At 35.1% G+C, this 24,284-nt stretch overlaps 2 protein-coding genes and 1 non-coding gene across 4 annotated transcripts; all 3 read left to right on the forward strand.

Moving 5' to 3' along the window:
• Nucleotides 1–13,677: 13,677 nt before the first annotated feature.
• On the forward strand, nucleotides 13,678–13,751 carry TRNAN-GUU. Its single transcript has one exon. It is a non-coding gene; the product is annotated as a tRNA-Asn (tRNA).
• Nucleotides 13,752–17,428: 3,677 nt separating this feature from the next.
• On the forward strand, nucleotides 17,429–19,562 carry LOC125478173 (trihelix transcription factor ASIL2-like). Its single transcript, XM_048585947.1, has 2 exons — nucleotides 17,429–18,496; nucleotides 18,938–19,562. Exons 1-2 carry the CDS (start codon nucleotides 17,834–17,836, stop codon nucleotides 19,334–19,336), a joined length of 1,062 nt encoding a protein of 353 aa, XP_048441904.1. The 5' UTR covers nucleotides 17,429–17,833; the 3' UTR covers nucleotides 19,337–19,562.
• Nucleotides 19,563–21,411: 1,849 nt separating this feature from the next.
• On the forward strand, nucleotides 21,412–23,867 carry LOC125478191 (thioredoxin-like protein CITRX, chloroplastic). Of its 2 annotated transcripts, XM_048586018.1 has the most exons (4): nucleotides 21,412–21,707; nucleotides 22,072–22,194; nucleotides 23,031–23,111; nucleotides 23,410–23,867. In XM_048586018.1, the coding sequence occupies exons 1-4, from the start codon at nucleotides 21,471–21,473 to the stop codon at nucleotides 23,524–23,526; spliced, it is 558 nt and encodes a 185-aa protein (XP_048441975.1). In that variant the 5' UTR covers nucleotides 21,412–21,470; the 3' UTR covers nucleotides 23,527–23,867. The 2 variants fall into 2 exon arrangements, with proteins under 2 accessions (XP_048441975.1, XP_048441976.1); XM_048586019.1 differs by lacking the exon at nucleotides 23,031–23,111.
• The last annotated feature ends 417 nt before the right edge of the window (nucleotides 23,868–24,284 follow it).

Genomic DNA, 24,284 nt, shown 5'->3' on the forward strand with positions numbered 1-24,284 from the left:
GGAATTAAATCGTGATATTCATGTTTTTTAAAATGAAAAAAAAAAAAAAAAAGAATCGTCATTCTGGACAACCAAAAGCGAGTTTTCAATTGTCAAACTTGTTTCTTTATTTTTTATTTGGGTTTAAAGATTTTTTTGCCTTTTTTTTTTATTTTTTGCTGAGTTGTCAAACCTATTTCTCTATCGAGGGAACTAATTGTCAAACTACATAAAAACGTGCTTTTGATGTAGCTGTCTGTTTTTAGGCAAGAAATCCAAGAATTTTTGGTGGCACTGGCACGAGAAAAAATGGTTGAAATGTCTACTATTTGAAAGAGAGTAAAACGGTCTGAAATCCCAAGAGCTAGTCTTTCAAATGTATAATATTGTTAACACACCATGTTCTGCTAACCAACTTCAATTGTAATTGAATGATAACATGACGTCTGTTTGTTCGATACATACCTAAATTTATTAGTAACTTAGGGCGAAACGAACTTGTGGCCGCGAGGCTGTAGCTAATTTGGAATGCAAATGTTGAATCACAAGCCACTCGATGCTATGTCGTGTGATTATATCTTTGAACCCCATAGAAAGAACGTTAAAGAAAGGATGTCATTTAATGGTCATTTTATCAAGAAAGTCCATGCTTTGGGGACCATTTCGATAAGCTCATCCTATATCCCTCCATCTGTTCGAAGTAACGGTATCATTAGTATCAAACAGTCAATTAAACTAGTTAAATGTTTTCTAAGTGCCACTGTTGTATTTGTAATAGGCGTGTTACTGTTGGTTCTGCCAACCGAAAGAGTTAGTTACTTAGTTAGTTGTTAGTTAATGTTAAAGTTTGCATCACAAGTAAATCGACTTCTAATTAGGGACTGTGTCGTAAGTGAGGTACTGGCTCATTCTTGATTCTTCTCTATGCCTTGCTTTGAAGGGCTTCACTATTTTCTTAATGAATACCAAATAATATTCATTGGCTCGTAGACCACCTCTTCCACTTCCTTTTGCTCATCGGACTAACACTTCAGAGGTTGAAATCCTCGTCTTTAATTAGATCCTGGCTTTCAGATTTGGGTTCGGGTTTATTTTCTGATGCAGCAGCATTAGCATTTGCTTGTTCAAGCACGGCGACAGTATGCATAATTTTCTCTTTTGGTATTATGTACAATTATTTTGGAAGTATTATTCTCAGTCTAAAATTCTCATTTTGTACTTTAAAATTTCTATATTTAGAAATAAAAATACAATTATGAGGAGTGCAAATTAAAATTTTTAGAATGCTAATAACGGTTCTCTTTTTTTATTCTTCATGATGATATAGGCTTCTCACTTACAGTTATCTTGGTTTTATTTGTTTCACTTTTCTTCTAAAAAGACTTCAAATAAAAGGGTAAAAAGTGTTGGAAAAATTCCCACTGCTAATGAAATAATTAGGTCCATTGCTGAGGACATTAAATGGCTTGCCTCATCATTCGAGCTAGTAGAATAGAATCATGTCTACAGAGAAACTTAACAGCAGATGCTATTACTTCCCTTAGACATAGTTGTATTAATTTATATATTTGGGATGCGTGTGTTCCTCCCCAAGCAAAAAATGCTATCTTGTATGATTATCAAGGCCTTGGGTGTCACTGAGGTTTCTCTTTAATTTAATCTTCTTCTTTCTTAAAAAATAAAATAAAATAAAAAATTCCCACTGTGACCTAGGGGTGGAAATTTTTACCAAATTACCATACCAATCGTCATACCAACCATACCATACCAAATTATTACCAAAAATTTGTACCAATTAGTAATGATACGGTATTTGTATCGTACCATACTGTTTCAGTATGGTGCTGGTATCCAAAACCAATACCGATGGTATACCATACCTACCAATATTATTAATATTATATTATGTTTTTATTCATATAATTATTTGAGGGAAAAATTAATAATAATTATTGTAGAAGTGTAAAAAATGTAATAAAAACTGAAATATGAGTTGATGTCATATAATTTGTAGAAACTTTATAAACATCAAACAATATTTTCACTAACCGTTAAACTTTGAACATAATATCAATGATCCAAACCGTTCATCTTCTTGCATCCTCTAATAGATCATGTTTTCAAAAAAGAAAATCTGAAGAAAAAAAAACAAAATTTGATGAGAAAAAATGAAGCGTAAATGTAAACAACAATCAACGGTTAAATTTTGATCTATGATTTATATGATTATAATGGTGAATTTCAAAGTTAAGCTCTTCACGAAAGTTGTCAAATTTGTCATTACGAGCGTTTATATATTTTTTCTATATTTTTTACACTTCTACATTAATTAAAAAATATTAGATTTTGGGCAAACTAAGTGCGTAAAACAAAGTGGCAATTACCATTGGCATACCATATCAACCAAACTATTTGGTATACTGTTATTAGGTACACCAAAAGTTTGGTACGGTAATGGTAATAGATTTTGCCGTACCAAATATTTGGTATGATAATTGGTATAGAGATTTTGGTACTGGTAATATACCAAAACCACCCTTACAGTGCTACCTAGTGCCGCTTATTTGAGAGTAACACTTAGTACACGTGTAATTATTTCATAAGCCATTAAATGCTAAATTTGTGTGCTCACACCAAAGAAACCCTTGCATACAATTAATTTTTTTTTTTTATACAACAATATGTTTACACTAAAGAGTGGGGAGAGGGGAGAATAAATTTGCAATATGCTTCCACTAAAGAGTGGGGAGAGGGGAGAATAAATTTGTTAATAACTCGTCATCTACAAAATTTGAACCTAAAGACCTTTCACTTACAAGTGAAGAGAAATAACACTAAACTATATTACTAAGTAGCTACAATTAATACAACATTAATTGGAGAGATGGAGCCATGAAGGGACAAGGATGGTCCTAGACCTATCCTGACATTTTTCCACACATAACAGTTTAGTGAAATACATATGATTTTCAAGATTTTTCTGTAGACTCAAGGCACCAATCTGACGTTTTTATTTTACTTTCTTTCATTGGGTTTGATTTGAGGTTGATGGCTCCTATGGACTTTAGGCTATTCATTACTTGTGAGCTTTGAGGAGGAGGGAGAGAGGAAGAAAGTTAAAGAGGCATGAATTTAGGTTTATGGAAGAGAATGATGTGGATGACACCATACCAGACCCAAACAACGGTGGTAGGTTGCTTACCACGTGGCAGAGTAAAATTAGGAAAGCGTATCAAATTGAGAATTTTGGACCCTTCTAGGCTTAAGTCATGGCTCAATCACTGATTGTACATGAGGGTATTATCTTACCTCCTATAGTGAGACTAGACAAGTAGTTTTAAGTTTGTATGGGAAAGCTTTTTTCTTTTATGATTATGTGTGAAGATAGGATATAAAGGGAACTTTCATAAAAAGGGTTTGGACCAAATTTATTTTAACTAAAAACTATATAACTTTATTTAATGAAAAATAACTATATATTAATGAAAATCCCTTAAATTTTAATAAAAGGACAAAAGAACTTAAATTTTAATGAAAATGACACAATTTTAATATATATAAAAATAAATAAAAAATAAATGACTCGCGGTGACACACCCCAACCGGAGTCGAGATGTGCTGGCAGTCATGTGAGGATGACGTAGCCAAGTGTGCAACAGAAGTGATAATTATGCGAAAACATGGGTAATAATAAAAAAAAAATGAAACTCAAACTTAATTAGACTAGAAATAAGTGTGTAAAAGTGAACATAACCAAACACAAGTATTCAGAGCATAGGTATCAACAGTGCAGTCAGACAAACGAAGTACTAATTATACAAACAGGGAGAAGTTCCCTACAGTTATTTAGTAGATCGTCAAAACCGCCAAGAAGTCCTTGTGAGCCACCAAGATCTACAGCTACCTAGGACCTAGAGGGGGCAAAACAAAAGGGTGAATGGGTAAAAACAAAACATTTGAAAACACATTTATCTTTTTTGAACATAATAACCCCTCATTGTAAAATCCGTATAGCCTCCAGAAAATAATACTACGTGTATACATAGGAATACCAATGTACAAGGCTAGTAAAAACTGAAGTATGTCATGTCATAACGTTTCCGCACGAAAAGATGTAAGCTAGGTGAAATCAACATAAAATAATATGCCAGTCGAAGTCACCTAATGTGACATGTACGACTGGACCTATAGCTCATCAATATATGCTAGCACACGAGTTGGAACCACCTATTGTGGTCTATACGACAGGGCTGGGTGTAATATGTACGCTCAAGTGCTACGATCACATATAGGCTGTGTGAATATTCGCGGGTCATCTACAAGTCGGAACCACCTATTGTGGTCTGTACGACAGGGCTGGCACCAAACTTGGATCCAAGGTTAGCGTGTGGTACGAGAGGTGAACATCACGTGAAAGACTGTGCCCTGGCCTCGGGCGGGAGCACTAACACCGGGGTGCAACAATGATGAGCTCTAAATGTATCTATGCATAACAATGTGCAATGCTTAAAATAATGCATCTATGCATATACTCACTTGAAGCTTACCTGGACATTCGCAGCATCAAGCGATATAATTCACGATTTATAATAATGCAATACTTAAAATGTAACTCATTTTCGACATGGAATTTAAAGCATAAATCATTTTAAAAATGTTCTGGAAACCACGATACACACACACACACACACACACACACACACACACACACACACATATATAGAAAGCAAATGCCCACTCACTATTAAGTAGTAGGAACATGCATTTGCTTTCTATATATTTTTGTGTGTGTGTGTGTGTGTGTGTGTGTGTGTGTATTGTTTGATGCTACGAAGCCCAGGTAAGCTTCAGGTGAGTCTATTGTGATGGTATTGGTTGCATTGCACATTGTTATGCATAAATGCATTTAGAGCTCATCATTGCTGCACATTGGTGTTAGTGTTCCTGCCCGAGGCCAAGACACAGTCCTTCATGTGATGTTCACCTCTCGTACCGCATGCTGACCTTGGATCCAAGTTTGATGCCAGCCCTGTCGTACAACCATAATAGGTGGTTCCGACTCATAGGTGACCCGCAATTATTCTCACAGCCTTCACATGATCGTAGCACTTGAGCGTACATATTACACCCAGCCCTGTCGTACAAACCACAATAGGTGGGTCCGACTCGTGTGCTAGCATATATTGATGAGCTATAGGTCCAGTCGTACATGTCACATTAGGTGACTTCGACTGGCATATTATTTTATGTTGATTTCACCTGGCTTACATCTTTTAGTGCGGAAACGTTATGACATGCTGTACTTTAGTTTTTACTGGCCTTGTGCATTGGTATTCGTATTTATATACGTAGTATTATTTTCTGGAGATTATAGGAGTTTTACAGTGAGGGGTTATTATGTTCAGAAAAGATAAATGTGTTTTCAAACGTTTTGTTTTTACCCACTCACCCTTCTGTTTTGCACCCTTCCAGGTCCTAGGTAGTTGTACATCTTAGTGGCTCATGAGGAGTTCTCGATAGTTCTGATGATCTACTAAACAACTATAGGGATCTTCTCCCCGTTTATATAATTAGTACTTTGTTTGTGTAACTGCACTGTTGATACCTATGCTTTGAATACTTGTGTTTGGTTATGTTCACTTTTACACACTTATTTCTAGTCTAATTAAGTTTGAATTTTGTTTTTTTTTTTTAATTTTTTATTATTATTACCTATGTTTTCACATAATTATCACTTATGTTGCGCACTTGCCTATGTCACCCTTACGTGACGGCTAGCACGTCTCGACTTCGGTCGGGGTTTATCACGCGAGCCCTGTACTTCCATCACAGACACAATTTATGAAACTAAACACTATTTATAAAACTGAACATTACTACACTATTTATTGGTTCAATTTCATAAACATTGCCTAGTTCTTGGTCCACTTTCATAAATAATGCTTAGTTCTTGGTCATGTTTCATACATAGTGCATAGTTATTGGGTCCAATTTCATAAATAATGTATAGTAATTGGTAAAGTTTCATAAATAATGTCTCTTTATTGGTCTGGTTTCATAAATAGTGCCTAGTTCTTGGTCATGTTTCCTAAATATTGTCTAGTTCTTAATCCAGTTTCATAAATATTGTATAGTTCAGTTTCATAAATAGTTTCCACCTATTGGTTTAGTTTTGGAAATAATGTCTAATTCTTGGTTTCGTTTCATAAATAATGTCTACTTATTGGTCCAGTTTCATAAATAATGTCTATATATTGGTCTAGTTTCATGAATAATGTCTACTTATTGGTTAAGTTTTATAAATAGTGTTTAATTTTTTGTTCAGTTTCATAAGGTTTGAAATTTCGATCATTTTTGGTCCTGTAAAAGCATCACTTGCGCAAAAAACGATGAACCCAGAAGTGATCTTTTAGATCAAAACCTTGAGAAGATTATATTCTCAATAATTATATTTAAAACGTTGTTTTCATTTACCAAATTAAAATTTCCTCACATTTTTTACATACCTACAATAATAAGTGTAGCTCTCTATTCAATTTCTTGAGCTTAGGTGTCTTCTTGGAGAAATTATTTCTTGTGCTCGTAACACAAATGGTACACCAAGTGTTATTATGTAAATGGTGGGAAATTTTATTTTTTATGTTATTAATTTTTTAACACAAGAATCTCACAACTTGTATAAAAATGCGCGGTGTACCACTTTGTGTTCCGGGCACATTGAAAAATCTCTTGTCATCTTGACTACTATTGGAAAACAACACAAAAATAAAACTGGGGAATGTAATTCAATTTGAAGGCTTTTTCTTATTCTAAGCGGGAAAAAAAAAATGAAAAAAAAGTAGAGTGGAAAAGGGGGATGCGCCTAGTGCAAGTTGGGTTTTTTATTTTGTTGTTGTTATTGTTTATTTTTTAATAGTTCTTTTATCTTTTTCATTAAATAAAGTTAGTAGATGATTTTTTATTAAATTGCAAAGATTTGAAGTCATTTTTATTAATTTTCTTTTGTTTTATAGCAATAGGTGTGCATAAGTATTGTTGACTTTTTGGCTTTAATCGTCATTTGGCAAACACATAAATTGAAAATGTCAAAATTGAGAATTGTCGACTTTTTGGGTTTAATCGTCTCTAGCTATGCTTGCCTTGAAGATTTTTAATGATACACTGGTGTATGAGATGTACCGGTATTTAAATGAATAAATTAAAAATGTCAAAATTTAATCATCTGATACATTAGTGCATATCATAGGCCAATGCATTGAAGGATTTTCACTTGCATTGTCAATTAAAAAGTAAATGAGTATTGTGGTAAATTTCTTATTCTTATTGCAATATAATAATATAAATAAAAATATGGAATACATCATTAACAAGCTGGAATAGCTCAGTTAGCTACAGTGTGTGGCCCTTAACCATAACATCAGAGGTTTAAGCCCTCCTTCTAGCGGTTTTTTACTTCCATTTTGATGTGGTAAAAACTAACACACAAATTAAACATTTTTTAGACAATTATAGTATACGTAAGTAGGGATCGTTTTAAGCCGGGGATTAGAAGGGATGCTAATCAACACAAATTAGACTCTAATAACTCAAAACTGACTAGACTGACTCAAAGCAGCGCAAAACAAACAAATTGACTCAAAACAGGAACTAAAGGGTGATTTGGATGAATTCTAGACTTAACTTGACTCAAAACACTAATGGGGGATAGGTTTGAATGAAATTTAAAACTAAAACTAAGTAACTTGCAGAAAACAAACTAATTGATACTAAATTAGGGTGAATGAAGGGGGTGAAAGGCTAGCTAGAGGGTCCTTCTCCACACATGACACATATGCAACACAAATCGATCTCCAATTACTATTCCTATAAACTATGAATGACAATGCCTCAAGTTAATCATGAACTGCACAAATTAACCATCAGATTTTCCTAACTTCATTGAATTGGACTCAGTGACGCAATCAAATTATTCTTATCAAATTCCCTATATGAATTGCATGATAGAGATACATATTAAAGATCATTAAGTTCTATGAAAATCATAAGCATTGACATGACATTCATAACTATGAAAAGCATGATACTCCTACCAGAAATTTACTTAACACAATCATGACTAGTGATTTCCAATACTTATAAATATAAGTTCATAACTATTTGGTGAAATTCCCTTATATTTTAGCATCAAATTCATGCATGCAAACTAAGTAGGCCTCCTTAATCAACATACAAGAATAAGTTATCAATCAAACAAATAAGTAAATTGCAGTCATGATTTATGAAACAATAACTGGATGTAATCAATTCATATCACACATATGTTCATGGCTTTGAATTCACCTCTAACTAAAACGAAATTAGTTCCACATGTCTATCATAACTGAAAACCAAATGAAAACAAACATTGAACTAAAAACTAAAGACATAATACACCTAGAAACGCTGCAACAATCCAAAGGCCTTGGATGGCAGGCATGGCTCCAAGCTCTCCTTCCTTTCAAGCTACGGCACTAAGTGTTTATTCTCTGAAAATCCAACTCTTGTGTGTGGTGTGTTTCTATTTTAATTTTTATTATGCAACACCCTTGATTGTATTTATAAGCTGAGGGCACGGCACAAAAGTTGTTTTGGAGAAGGATTTGGCACTCCAATCCCACACGGAAAAGGCTAATTGTAAGGCAGAAACCAGGGAGGATAAGGACTAGAATATTCGGCAGGTTCCTAGCAGAAAGGAAAAGGGTGTGGCTTCTAGAACCAAGTTTTTAAGTGCCCTAATCTGAAAATAATTTCCCCTTGCAACTGGAATTTAGGTAGAATAGGATTAAGATGAGGTAAGATAAGATAAAGTTAGTTTGGATAATGTTCCTTCCCTTTATCTAATTCCTTATCTTCTGTGTCTTGAATTAGTTTCCCCATCTCTTTAGCACATTCATAGCCTCATTTGAACTTCAAAAACGTCCATCCACCTCGCTCCATGCATGTGCTATCCATTACAAGTCCAAAACTGCTCTAGAACGCTCCAAAATGCCATTTCTTGCCAACTTTGCCATTTGGACCTACAAACACACGAAAACGGCTTAAAACACTCTAATAAATAGAAACTAACTTACTAAATGCAAAGAAACAAGCTAACAAAGTTGCATAAATATGCTCCTATCACATTTCAATTTTTTACTTCCGTTCTATTATCACTTATGGCTTATAAGTAATATAAAGTCCAAAAGCTTTATGTGGTAAAAATATTATATTGGATATGTGAAATCCTAACTTATTCACCTCTCCAATTATTTAGTTTACTCCAACATCTTATAAAATGCCGTGTCTATTTACAAACATGCAATAAAGACAAGGTGAAAAAGAAAATCCAAAAACAGAGTGAGGCTTTTAATTTGTCTTTCACTACGGAGTTGGTAAAACATATAGGAGTTCTAAATACGATTGTGCACCTCTTTGGACAACTTACAAATACAATCCTTATGAATTGAACCCACATACTCCAAATGATATGGGACCATATATAGGAAACAAAACCACGTTACATAAAATATGCATGTGAGTTAGGAAACAAAACCACGTTACATACAATATGCATGAGTTAAAGATCATACATGCATCTTAAATCTCCTAACAAAGACGACACATGTTTACATAAGTCCATTTCATTAGGTTAGGCTCAAATTTAAACCAAACTCCAATAATGCAAACTCATCATCGACAAAAAATGAATGTTAGGGTGCCAGAAGGGCGGCCTGCATCAAACATAGAAACTTTCAAATAGTTGACGAACCAAAGTAGCACTTTTGTTGCTTATTAATTAATTATAAGATAAATAAACAACAAAATGCCCTACTATATAACAACAAATAAAAACGGAATTATGACAACATAACTAAAATTTAACTGAAACAAACAAAAATAAACATCTTCAACTTGTTTATAAGTTGATGCAGACAATGAATCATGTTTTCAATCTTCTTCTTCTGACTCTAAAGAGATTTATGTGTGCTAGACTGCAACCTTATATAGAGAAGCTGCCTGCTTGAGCATTTACCATGGAGAAATGGTGCTGGTTTGAATGTATGTGTAGGTGCTGTCTTCCGAAAGTCTGCAACATTCTATCGTTATTTGTTTTTCGCAAATTAAACGTATTCTTAATCATAAGAAAACAAATCAAATTTGTATTATTATTTTTTAATTTTATCTACAAATTGGGTCTGAAGTGTCTGGTAGCAATGTCTGGATGGTAAAAGATATAACTAAAATTGCAATGCCGGAAGTTGCAACTTAATCGGTAAAAGTGAATGATAGATTGATTTTTATTTTTATTTATTTTTGTCGAAAAAGTAAATGTTAGTTTACCTTTTCAGGATCTTTTTTTGAGGGAAAAAAAAAAAAACAAAAAAAAACAAAACCTTGAGGGCAACTAATATACGTAAGAGTCAAACAGAATCGTCTACCTTGCAAATGTCGGCACCACATGTAACCAGACACATTAAGAATTAAGTTGGATGCCCAAAATTAGCTTATGGACATTAGCTGTAAAGATTTTGCTTCTTAATGGTTGCACTACACTAAAAAAATAACTAGAATTCCGAAACCTTTCAAAAACTTCAATTTTTATTTTTTATTTTTTTTAAAAGTTTGATTCTCTCCCCTCCAATTCTCCCTTTAAATTTTCATCATCTTCCATCTCCTTTCTCTCACAATTTTCACACTATCGTTTTCTCTCTATAAAGGAGTCAACAAAAGAGTGTTAACGTGACTTTATCGTAACCGTTCAAATAGGATGTGAGAGAAGAAGAAGAAAAAAAGAGGGGAGATGATCATACTCCTTGTAAAAATGAGGCATGATGCAGTCAATAATTTCGGACAATTTTTGAACCGTTGAAGCATATGTGGGTCAGAATACATGAACTATATATCTAATTTCAATAAAGGGTGTGATATCCATACACCCCTTTTTACTTTTCACACACTCTTCTAATTTTCAGCCGTCAGATCAGATGAATTGAGGAAGATCAACAGACAGAAATTAATAAGGGATGTGTGGATAGCACACCCCTTTCAATAAATAATCTATTGGAACATGAAATTAACGGGTACTTAATTTGTGAAGATTTTTTTACAAGAACCAACTTTATCCCATAATTGTCATTAGCCAGTCTAATCTTTGCCCTCATCATTGTCTTAAGTTTAATTAAGTTGATCAGTTTCTTTCTTAAGTCTACTCGAATTCAATTAGACTATACGTCACTCACTCAATGTCCTGAAAGCTCACCAATTTCTCTTGTTGTATTAAGCACATTTTTTTTAATTCTTCAGGATGATATAGGCTTTGCACTTTCGGTTATCTTGATTTTATTTCTTTGACTTTTCTCCCAAACAAAAAAATTAAAATAAAAAAGGCTAGAAAGTGTTGGAAAAATTCCCACTGATGCGTAGTGCTACTTTTGACAATATACGATTTAAGAGCAAATTCGTCTTATGCTCTCTCTTAGCACACGGGTACTTATTTCATTAGACATTAAATTTGTGTGCTCACACCAAAGAAACCCTTGTACACAATTAATAATTTTCTATACGACAATATGTTTACGCTAAAGAGTGGAGGGAGGGAGGAAGAAATTGATTACTAACTTGTTATTTATAAAATTTGGACATAAGATATCTTATTTACAAATGAAGATAAATATTACTAGACTTTAGTGCTAAATAGCTAGAACTAAAACCACATTAATTCAATACAGAGGTAGAGCCATAAAGAGTTAAGGATTGTCCAAGGCCCATCATGACTTCTCTTTTTTTTTTTTTTTTTTTTTTTTTTTTTACATAGAAAAGTTTAGTGCAATGCTGATTACTAACTTGTTATTTATAAAATTTGGACATAAGATATCTTATTTACAAATGAAGATAAATATTACTAGACCTTAGTTCTAAGTAGCTAGAACTAATACCACATTAATTCAATACAGAGGTAGAGCCATAAAGAGTTAAGGATTGTCCAAGGCCCATTATGACTTCTCTTTTTTTTTCTTTTTTTTTTTTTTTTTTTTTTTTTACATAGAAAAGTTTAGTGCAATGCTTATGATCATTTTAAGGTTTTTTCGTAGACTCAGAGCCCCAATCCAACATTTTTACTTTAATTGTTTTTCATTAGATTTGATTTGAGGTTGGTGGCTTCTATGGAGTTCAGGCAATTCGTTTCTTGTGAGCTATGAGGATGAGGGAGAGAGGATGGAACTCAAAGAGGCTTGGGATTTCAGTTTAAGGAAGAGGATGATAAGGATAATATCATACCAGACCCAAACGACAGTGATCAGTTAGTCATCACACGAGAGAGTAATTTTTATAAGATTAAGAAAGTGTTTCAAATTGAGACTTTTAAGCCTCTTCTAAGCTAAAATTTTAACTTCGGCACTAATTGTACATAAGGGTATTATCTTACCTCTTATGGTGACTATACAAGTTGTTTTAAGTTTGTATGAGAGAGTTTTTTTTCTTTTAAGATCATGTGTAAATATAGGATTGCTTTATAGCAATGGTGTGTACATAATTATTGTCGAATTCTTGGCTCTAATCGTCTTTAGCGAACACCCAACATTATGCTTATCTTTGCCGTGCATAAATTAATGACAATTAACCTGTACATCAACATAATTTTAAGAGTACATTGTAGCAACGATCTCTCAACTTTAACTCAATTTGAGGAATGGCCCCTTAACTAAAAATCCATTACTGTTGGTCCCTCAACTCATCAAAACGTGCAGTTATGGTCCCTCAACTAAAAACTCACCAATGGTCCCTCAACTCTAATCCAATTAGAGAAATTGTTCCTCAACTTTAACCTAATTGTCACAATGGTATTTTCAACATAACTTATTTTGACAAAATTCTGACGAAATTGACAAAAATGACCATAGCTACACGTTTTGATAAGTTGAGGGGCCAATGATAATTGATTTTTAGTTAAGAGACCATTACTCCAATTTACCCTAATTTTAATGTTTGGGAAAGAAAAAACATAATTTTAAAGGAAAACTAATGAAAATGTCTTAAAAATTTTGAGTTTTAACAAAAATGACAAAATAAAGGGTAAAGTGAATAGTACCATGATTGATTTTTTAGTGTAAAAATGTGGTTTTTAATTAAAGTAAATGGTACCGAAAGTTTTTCGTTAAAGTTTCTTAATTTTAATGTAACTCCTCTGCAATTTTAATTCATGATTGAGACAAGACTAACCCATATACCAAACACAATGCAAGGTCTGCTTACCTTGGTGATTTTTAGCGATCCACTTTGATGTATGAGATATATCGGTGTTTAAACAATTAGATTAAGAATGTCAAAATTTCGACGTCTAATATATTGAACCCAAATACTCTATGGATCCAAAAAATCTGAGTATGAGAATCAAATGATCCAGATCGTTAAAATTTGATCCAATGGCTACAATTATTATAACTTTTAGAGAAACCCCTTGTTTGTAACTATTGGATCAAATTTCAACGATCCGGATCATTTGAACCTTAAGCTTAGATTTTTTATATCCGAATAGGATCTGGGTACTAATATATTAGTGTATGTCAGGTGTCTTTTCACTTGCGGGTTAAAAAGTAAATAAGTGGTGTTGTAAATTTCTTTGTCTTGATTAACATAAAATATTATATGAAAATAAAATCTGGAACATGCCACCAAGAAGCTGGAATAGCTCAGTTGGTTAGAGCGTGTGGCTGTTAACCACAAGGTCGGAGGTTCGACCCCTCCTTCTAGCGAAATATGTTTTTCACTTTTTAATTTATGTTTTTAACTTCCATGCCAACTCATTTTCTAAACATATTAGAATCCAAATCTCTATGTTTACACTTCATAGTTTTTTATTGTAAGGTTTTTGTGTAGTGTGTGGATACGTTCATGGATATTGTTTGTTCGGGGAGCCGAAAGTTTATCGCACGGTAGATTTGTTGCTAATGTTTGGTACATTTGATTTGTGAACAAAATAGTAATTGGTACAATTAATTACGTAGATATCATAGTTGATTCGTTCAGTTTTATTTTTACTATTTAGGTATGTTTGTTGGTATATATACGCTTAATATGAAACTAAGTACACTTAAAATTATGGTATTACGACTAATTGCTACGTACTATTGCAAAAGTAAATTTATCCGTACATAGTTGCTATGTTTTAAAATGAACATAAACACTCCCAGAATTAAATTTGATTTCATAAAAGTATGATATTGTATCACAACTATTGGTAGGTGCCATTGCGGAGGTACATTTGTTTTTACCGAATTTCATTTTTACAAGAAGTGTGCTATTCACACATCCTAAATTACTTCTCACACATTTCTTGTTAATTTCTGTTCGTTGATCTTCTTTAATTCATCCGATCCAACGGCCGGCCAAATATTAAAAATTTATTTGAAAAGTAAAATGGGATGTATGGATATCTCACCATTTTACAAACGCTCGTACAAGATCGTTCGCTTCCTCCCCTCGCCCCCTCGCCCCGGCGTCCACTCCTCCGCAACCGTGGAGACCCTTACGTTCTCCCCTTTCTCTCCACGACCCCCCTTACTTTCTTGCTGGTCCTTAGTGCTGCCCAACACTTTTTCTCCCCCATTATTTTGTCGGCGCCCAACTTTTCTAGCTCTGATGCAGGTGTCAGACTTATTTCTCAAGATTTATTCCCGTACAGGGCTTCTCCCCTGTTTTGGAGCTAGATTTGCCGGTTTGGGTTACTGTTTTTGGTTGTTGGTTAGTCAGATCCTCCCTCTATTGCTTGCTTTTTCGTGTTTTGTGGCTCTTCTCGACTGTTTAATGGCGGCTACGCCTTCCTCTGGCGGTCTTGGCTTGCGGGTTGCAGCGGACCGCACTAGTTGCAGGTGGTGATGGGTCAATCGATGAAATCAAGCCTACCGGAGGATTTCGTTTTCTCGAATTTGTGTAGTTTCAGTGTAGGTTTGTTTGTACCGCTTCTAACGGGTAATGTCTCGCTTGCGAGTGATGTGGCCAATTTGTGAGCGGTGGTTTGATGTGACCCCAATTGTTTGACTTGGTTTTACATTCTGGCCTCGCTTTGCCAAGGGGTGGTTTTGATGTGGACTTGCTTGTTCTAGCAATGACATTACATGGATTGCGGTAGAAATCTATTTCGTTTGTACCGTAAATGCTTGTACTGGTGCGTGTGTGGTTGTGGTTGTCAATTAGGAGGTTATTATTAACTCTAGTTGTGAGTTACCTTCAGATCAATTTATTTGATCATTGGAGATTATACTCATGTGACAACTCTTGTAATTGTTGTGGATTCTTTCAGATTGTAATCAAGTAATGAAATTTTACTATCATTTCTTTTCCAAAAAAAAAAAAAAAAAAAAAAAAAAGAAGCCAATCACTTTCAGGGATTCAAAATGTATCGAAATAATCGTTTCATCTTTCCAACATATTGGAACGTCTCAAAATAACCAATTTATATCGTACCCAAGTTCCTTTTTTTTTTTCTTTTTTTTTTTTTTTTTTTTTACTTTTTTTAATTTTAAAATTATTTATTTATATTGTACTATGTTGAAAATATATACCATACCAGTAGTTTGTAACGTATCAAAATTAACGTTATGTAGCAAACCCAAATTGAAAGTATATAGTGTACCAATGGTTTGTTATGTACTAAAATTAGTATTATGTAGCGTACCATGGAATTATATAATGTACCAAATTAGTATTTTATAACGTACCCTAAAATTGTATAGTGTACCAGCGGTGTGTCATAATAGTTTGTTACATACCAAAATTAGCATTTTATTACATACCAATAGTTTTCTCAAGCATTGCACAATTTGAATACAGGCATTGACCTTTGCCAATTACTGAATTTGATTGGTAATTGAATTGTGCCATGATGGCTAGTACTAGAAAATGCTAGAGAAACCATTTTTTAAAACCATATTTAGTAATTTGGTGTGGCGATTAATGATTGAATTGTTTGATTTGTTTCATCACAATAATATCTTTTAAATGATCATAATGGTAGAAGAATATTTTTGTATGAATCGTGTTCCAGCCCCCAGGGTTAAAAGAGCATCAATAGCATGCTGGCCAAGAACCATTCAAAGGTTAAGCGAGTATAACCTTGTCAGTATTTAGGTTGCTACCCAATGTGCCTTGAGAATCCTTATTCAAGTTGGAGGTTGTAAACGTAGATTGGCTGTAACTTGAATTGTAAGAGAGAACAGAATAGTAGAAATATGGTTAGCCACATTGGCTAGGTGAAAGACCAAACTAGCCTCAATCGAGAACGAAAAATTTGTTTTTTCAATCACCGGACGAGAGACATATACCACTAGTGTCGATATGACGAGGCTAGACATTAGTGCCTTACAAGTGATGAGAGAAGAATCTCTTTTGCATGTGTGTATGCATATGCAAAAGAGAAATTGATCATATGGGTAAAAAAGATTGAACCAAAATAATTTGTTAACAATAAAATTGTTTAAAGTTTTCAGGAAGATGTTAGCAGGGGTGGAATTTTCTTGAACCGAAAACCAACCAAACCGGCCGACTTATTTACCGACTTTCAGTTACCTACATATTTCGGTTCTGTTTGATATAACTGATGGTTCAGATTTATTCGTTTTATTATTTTTCCGATTCATTCGTTCTATTATTTTTGTAAAAGTAAACATGCCCTCAAAGGAACGATTCTACAATTAAACAAATCAAACAAATTTAATTTCATGGCGTGGTGTGGCAGTGGCAGTGTGGCACACCAGTGACCAGTCCACCAACAATGGTCGGGCAGATTTAGTATGTGGTGCCAAATAGAAATAGATGCAGAGCGAAGCCGTTGCTCCAAAAGGTATCACAACACAACTACTTACTCAAGTGGTGATGAATCCACCAAAAGTTTATAGAGAAAAAAAGGGCATAAATAAAGCAAAGGCCAAAATTAGGAGGGCACAAAAGGGGAAGCTATGTTTGAATGGCGGTCGCATATTGGATGGTGGTGGGGAGGAGCAGAAGGAGATCGATGGTTGATAATATTGGGTGGTGAATTGGTGATTGGGATGGAGGAGTGGGTGACAGACCCACGTGACTGACCCACCACCACCACTATCACCACCACTGCACTCCCTCCCTCCCTCCCTCTCTCTGTCTCTCACTCTCTCACTCTCTCAGGATTACTGAAGGCCAAGTGGATGTCTTGGTTGGCTTCACATCAACGCTAACAGCCAAAACAATCCAACCACAACAATAAAACAAACATGCCCACAATCACATAACTCCACCCCCAAAAGTGAAAAGGAAAAGTTTACAGGTTCCATCATTAACTAATTTGACTAAAGTGATCCGTTTTACTTGGTTGCCCACTTACATTCAGCCTTTCCCCTTCTTTCCCTTCCCTTTCTCCTCATCTCCCTCTAATGTTAGTCAGCACTGGCTTTTTCTCTCTCTTTATATATGTAAGATTCGAACGCAAGATCTTAGATACAATTACCGATCTTAACTACATAAAGTTATTTTTGTGTATGTATCAGACGGTGATTAACAGTTAAAGAGAAATGACTCTTTATAAGAGGCCATCTATATTCGAAAATTTTACGTGCATAAATAAACGCTCTTATCTACTTGTGCTATATGTTCTCACCCCTTTCTCTCTCTTACTTTTTATTGGCTATTTCTTTTTCTCTCTAACATGCTAGTGGTTCTCCTTTCCTTTTACCATTCCTTGAGCTGAAACTTGTTTGATGGGAGGAAGATGTTAGCAGCTTACACAAAAGGGTAAAATTTGTACAAGCATTTGGGGAGAGAGAGAGAGAGAGAGAGAAAGAAAGAGAGAGGGGGAGAGAGAGAGATGGACAACGAAACAAACCAAGAAAGCACATCTCTACTCCCAAACAATTACACCACCACAACCACCAAGGAATTAGAGTCTCCTCCGAGATCAAAACCTGCTCAACAGCCTCCTCTCGGCGGCAGCGGCAGTGACAGGCTAAAAAGAGATGAGTGGAGTGAAGGGGCAGTTTCTACCCTCCTTGAAGCCTATGAGACCAAATGGGCTCTCAGAAACAGAGCCAAACTCAAAGGCCATGACTGGGAAGATGTGGCGACACACGTATCATCACGCGCCAACTGTACCAAGGCTCCCAAGACCCAGACTCAGTGCAAGAACAAGATTGAGTCCATGAAGAAACGGTACCGTTCTGAATCCGCCACTGCTGATGGGTCATCCTGGCCTCTGTATCCTAGGCTTGATCTTTTGTTACGTGGCAGTGGACCATCCCCAACAGCAGCAGCGGCAGCTGCTGCCGCTGCTGCTGCAACTGTTCCTCCCTCGCTGCAGCCACCACTACCACTGCATCCCCCACTCCCTCAGAACAATCATCCTCTGATGCTATTGGAGCCATCGGGTCCAGCGCCACTACCGCCGCCGCCACCACTTCCTGCTCCTCCTCCACTTATGGGGACTGCCCAGAATTCCTTTGGATCCAATGGTGTTGATCATAGGGTGGCCAAGGTCAGTCTACATGGCACCCCCTCCCCTGTTTTTTTTATTTTTTATGTTTTTATTTTTTAAAATTTTGTTCTTGTTTTTAGCCATTTCCCTTTAATTATATTTTGATAATTTGATTTTTCACTTATTTCTCAGATTAGATAAATAAACAGGCCTTATTTCTTGAGGTTATTGTTTTTTAGCATTCAAATTTTGTTGAAGACGATTGTGTTTTCAATTTTTTAGTACTCGTATATTAAGATATTAGAACCAAATATATCCCACAATAATGCCACCGGCCCATAGGAATCATATAATTGCATATTTTCTAAAGGGTAGTGGAAATTGAACTCTGTTTGGGGCAGCATACTGCTCTGACCAACTGATATAACCAATATTTGCATTCAAATAATGTAAAAGATAGATTGTAAAATGTAAGTCTCACTGAATTAATTTAACCTGCAGGAAGATGGAGGGGGGATGAAATTATCAGATCATGCATCAGACAAGAACCCTTTGGAGGTAGACAGTAGCACACCAGCTCTCTATAGTGACAAGGAAAAACTAAGGTCCAGGAGAATGAAGAGAAAAATCGAGAAAAAGAAGCGGCGGAGGCGGGAGGAAGTAGAGGTAGCAGAGAGCATAAGATGGTTAGCAGAAGTTGTGGTAAGATCAGAGCAAGCAAGAATGGATACAATGAGGGAGATAGAGAGGATGAGAGCCGAGGCAGAGGCGAAGCGAGGAGAAATGGATCTCAAGCGCACCGAAATTATTGCGAACACGCAGTTGGAGATTGCAAGGCTGTTTGCAGCAGCAGGTGTTGGCAAAGGGGTTGATTCTTCATTGAGAATTGGAAGAAGTTAACTGAGGAAAAGTGTTGAAACTTTGAGAGTATGATATAAATATATATATGTATGTACAGAATTTATGTAGCATTGGATATTGAGAGAGAAGAAAGGAGAGCTTTCGGAAGCAAAAGTGAGGGAGAGTCGACTGATTAACATGTAATATAATCCGAATGAAGTAGTTATTGTCGTACAATAACATATCTTACCTCAATTGTAATCTACACGTTCTCTCTTTCAGCCAGTAATATCAGTGCTTAGACCTAGAAGGTTACATTGCATCGGTTACTTGCTGTTTGCCAAACACATGCTCGTTATCTAACATTGTTGTTTCCATTGCATGTGATCTAGTATCTTAGTGAATAAGTTGTTGAGTTTCCAACCATGCGTCCAGGATTCGAAACTCTCCTTTCTCCTAAGTATTGTTGTTTCCATAAGTCATCACGATCTCTAGTGTAAGTGTTCAAGATGGGGGATCTCACAGGTTTGAGGAGAAGCTAACAAGCTAAGGGGTTCGGAATGTTGTGATCTATTTTTTACAATTGCGCGACATATTTGATAAGTTGAGTGAATTATTTAATGCCTTCAATGGATTGGGAAATGGAAAATCCACCGAACAAGTTCACTGACCACGATCAACTTCATAAGTAGACAGATAGTATGCTAAATGTGATATAAACATCAAAAGATAGTAAAACGTAACAAGAAAGATCTTTCTCATGATTCATCAACGAAATGAATCAGTGATATGTCATTGTTTTTGAAGTGATGTAGGCTGGGATTATAAATATGAAAGTTGGTAGTGTTATTCTGATATAATTAATTGTCTACCCAAGAACACTAACTAAACAAAGGAAAAAAAAAATGGAAAGTAGGTATAACAACCTAGCTATAGGAACTAATTAGTTCCTAATATAGTGACAGTCTATTCTCGAAGTTAAAAGAGTTTTCAGTTGAATGCCTTTTTTTGGTTGATAAATAGACAGAAAATAATACGTATCTATTTATGGGAAGTGATTTTCACCCATTATTTTTAGCTTCTAACGCATCTTTGTTTAATCTTGACTATTGATTTCGCGTTATTTGTTCAATCTGATGGCTTTAGATTAAGAGGGATGTGTGAGAAACTAAAAATGGTGTGTAAAAATCACTTCCTAACTTATTTGGAATGAAAACTAGAGTGATTCCAAATCCCTATATATTATTTTGATTCATGACTTTTTAATCGTTTGTTATCACACATGGAATTAAAACAGTTGTGACCCATAGCAAACAAGACTACAAGGTTTAGTCATCATCCTCGGTCTATGATTGGAGTCGGTGGCAACCTCTCGTCCACCCTTTGAGCTTGTCTCGGGTCTAGGTTTTATGCCTCTTTCCTCCCCAAATGTTATGACAGTAGTGTCATGTGTTCTTTGCATTCGCTTTTATGTTTTGGATGCACTTTTATTGATTCTTGTGGACTGTTTTTCTCTCTGGACTTATTCTTCTTTCTGTTAGCATTTTATATTAATGAAACTTATTATGATTGACAAAAAATATTAAATCGGTAATTCAGCTTGAAAAATCAGGATTCAAATTAATGGAAAGTAAACATTTTATGTAAGTAATTACAGTCTTATTCTCCTGGATCCCATGGTCCAAGTAAATAGTGGTAGCTTCAACAGTTAGTGGTCATTTAGTTTTTGTCTGTACTATTTTATCTATCGAAAAAGTAAATCGAATAATAGATAACCATGAATTTACTGAATCAAGGGGTCTTAGACCTAATTTAGTATTCTTAAAGTACAACAGAAACAATTTATTAAAAAAATATAGCAATCCTAAACTGGCCCTTAGAGAAGGAGAGTTGAACTAAACGTAATGGTAGGATTTTTACCCTCCACTCCAAACTTAAATCACATAACTTTCCAATTTCAAGTAAACATCACATAGGAGTTGAATTTACAAATCGTCTTATGGACTGTACAAATGGGCTTTTGTATGGGCTCCGTTAACGAAATAGACTTCACACCACTCCAACCCAAATGGGCCCAGTAACCGCATCTAAACGTGTTTGTCTGCTGGGATTTATTGATTTCGTTTCGGATTTTGGATTACAGTCGAGTCATATAGTGTAGAACGGATTACTCTTTGAGCTCTGTAGAAAAAAAATGGCTCTCTTCCAAACACAAACACCTCCTCCTATCTACAGCCATGGCTTTAGCTTCAAAACCCACAGCTACTCTCCCGTGGCCTTACCATATCATCTCCCACCGCCTTCCCTCCCTCTTTCTGTCTCCTCCATGAAAACCCACCACCAAAGCTCACTCGTTTCTCCCTCAACAGTGAAAAGAAAGTTGCTTTGCAGCCCCCCTCATGGTAAACATGTCAGAGAAGATTATCTTGTGGTAAGTTATTCCTGCAAATGCTTGTTTACTTTAGCATTTTAATTACCCATTACAAGTCGGTTATTTTTTTCTTCAATTCATGAGTTTTTCCTACTTAAAAGTGGTATTGGTTTGATGGGTTGGTTTGTATTTCCAAATTATTTATCTTTTTGGTGAGAAAAATGCAGTAAAATGAAGAATTAGGACGTTTGAATTTAGTTTCAGGGCTTTACTTCTGTTTGGGAAATGGGAAAGTATGGAAATTTTCTTTTCATTAGGCTTTGTTTGAAAACCAAGTTGGGGTTTGGAGTTTTATTTAATTTCCTTCCTTCATACGTCCGGAATTATAAATTTGAGCTTAATTAATTCTTGTATGGGAGGGCAGAAGAAGGTGTCGGCCCAGGAGGTCCAGGAACTGGTAAAAGGAGACAGAGATGTACCCATTATTGTTGATTTCTTTGCAACATGGTGTGGACCCTGTATATTGATGGCTCAAGAACTTGAAATGGTATGCTGTGGTGCTTTGTATTAAAATTTCAGATATTAGTTAAATTCCAAAAATTTGTACTTTGATATCGATATCATACAGTTTGTTGGAGGATTTCTATTATGCTGAACTGAAATATGAAGCTTTCGAGCACTTCCTTCCTAATCTTTTGTGTCTGTTGTGGTGATTGAAAACATTTTACGCGGAATGTGATTGCATACTGTGCAACGTGTATGTATCTTTATCAAACACGCACAAAATTTGGTAAGATGAGGAGGAAGTAATGAACAATTAGATCCAGCATTAAATCACTCCCTCGTATGTTTTAGTTTTGATTGTAGAAAGAGATGATTTAGCAACCCTTTTTTACTTTTCGTAGACTAGGATTCTCCTCATGAAATGAACCGGAGGATTATTCACCGTTTTCTATGATTATTCAGTATGGTTATAGGGATTGGTTATTCGCCGTTTTCTATGATTCTCACATTTAGTTTCTTTTGGGATACAAACATGGTAAAGTTTCAGTGCCATTTGACTATCGTGGACCTAATTGCCGTCTGTTGGTTTGATTAACAGACCACTGGAAACCAAAATGCTTTCACAACTGAAGTTACTCTTCTATTTTGTTGATAGTTTGATTTGCGGTTTAAATATTTTTGGTTGATGTAGAGTACTCCACCTTGTATCTAAATTTGTTAATTTTCTCTAATTTGTTATATTCACTTAAGTTGCAGTTTTATAGAGGGTTGTAAAAGTTTCATACAGCAAGTCTATATAATATAAGCACCTGACAAATGATGATTTCCGAGATTTGCAAACATAGAAGTAACGTTGAAAACGTTTAATTTCCATAACAGCTCGCTGTAGAGTATGAGAGCAATGTACGAATTATAAAGGTTGATACAGATGATGAGTACGAATTTGCACGCGACATGCAGGTAATTGTTTTTCTTCCGTGCTTTGAAGCCATCCTTGTTGCCCTGAAATTTCTTTATGTAATTTTTGGCATCTAATAATCTTTATGAGCCTTACAAATTTATGCATCTGTAGCTAGATTTGCTCGTAGAAAGATAGTTCTACATCGTACGAGATTTTGTGTTAGTCTCAGTGATAAGTATTGTGGATAAACTGGGTGGAATTTTCTTATTATCTATGCTTGAATGACATCTATGTTTGAAAGCAACGAATTAATTTAGTGGCAAATAACTGAAAAAAGAATGCTTCATTTTGAATCAGGTACGAGGATTGCCGACATTGTTATTTATCAGTCCAGATTCGAGTAAAGATGCCATCCGGACTGAAGGGCTCATCCCGTTGCAGATGATGCGGGATATCATTGATAACGAACTGTGAAGGAGTACGTGATTTCTTGCTACATAAATGTGGGGGGCATGCTCTCGTTTTGTAATGGTACAAGCATTACCATCACTGTTTGAGTTTTGTTATGTCCTAATTAATTTACCGACTGATGTATCGCCTTGGAGTGAACAGTTTTGTAGCCATAAGATAGCGAGTAGATGTGGTCGTTGTAGGCATGTTTAAATGTAAGGATGCGTGTCCGTCACACATCCTCGCACAGTTAGAGGTGCAGGGATGTTTTGTGATGGTACGAGAATTACCGTTCTTACTATTGTTTAGTGATCGTACCTAAACCCTAAACCTATAAGATAATAAGACTTTGCCTCTTTTTATTAGGCTGCAAGTTCATGGTAGTCACCAAACCAGCAGTTTGCAAGTGTTATTAAAGTTAAATGGATTTGGTTTGATTAATTAGTGCCTTGCTGCATATCGCAAATTTGTTAAAATAGATTTTGTGGAGGCAAAAGGCAAAGGTTAGGCTTTTTAGTCAAAATAGTCTCTGAGATTTGCATTACTCATTATTTTGGTCTTTGAGATTTAAAATCAATAAAAGTGATCCTTGAGTTTGTCTATTATTAATCATTTTGATCATTTTTTGAAAAATTATGTTAAATAAGGATCAAATGACAAAAATACTTTCAATTTAATAAACAACGGGCCAAAATGATTAGACAAAAATTGAGGGTATTTTTGTCATTTTATTCTTATTTAATGGAGATTTTTCAAGGAAGGACCAAAATGATTGATGGTGG

This window comes from the organism of the source record quoted next, unplaced genomic scaffold (genome assembly GCF_019419815.1).
Source record: "Pyrus x bretschneideri cultivar Hongxiangsu unplaced genomic scaffold, Pyrus_bretschneideri_v1 Contig24, whole genome shotgun sequence".
NCBI lineage: Eukaryota > Viridiplantae > Streptophyta > Magnoliopsida > Rosales > Rosaceae > Pyrus > Pyrus x bretschneideri.

What these genes read in the sequence shown, in the direction of transcription:
- LOC125478191 (XM_048586018.1), top strand. Translation starts at nt 21,471, where the DNA reads ATGGCTCTCTTCCAAACACAAACACCTCCTCCTATCTACAGCCATGGC. An exon ending in TCAGAGAAGATTATCTTGTG is followed by an intron (nt 21,708 to 22,071) that starts GTAAGTTATTCC and finishes ATGGGAGGGCAG; the next exon opens with AAGAAGGTGTCGGCCCAGGA. An exon ending in AATTTGCACGCGACATGCAG is followed by an intron (nt 23,112 to 23,409) that starts GTAATTGTTTTT and finishes ATTTTGAATCAG; the next exon opens with GTACGAGGATTGCCGACATT.
- LOC125478173 (XM_048585947.1), top strand. Translation starts at nt 17,834, where the DNA reads ATGGACAACGAAACAAACCAAGAAAGCACATCTCTACTCCCAAACAAT. An exon ending in TTGATCATAGGGTGGCCAAG is followed by an intron (nt 18,497 to 18,937) that starts GTCAGTCTACAT and finishes TTTAACCTGCAG; the next exon opens with GAAGATGGAGGGGGGATGAA.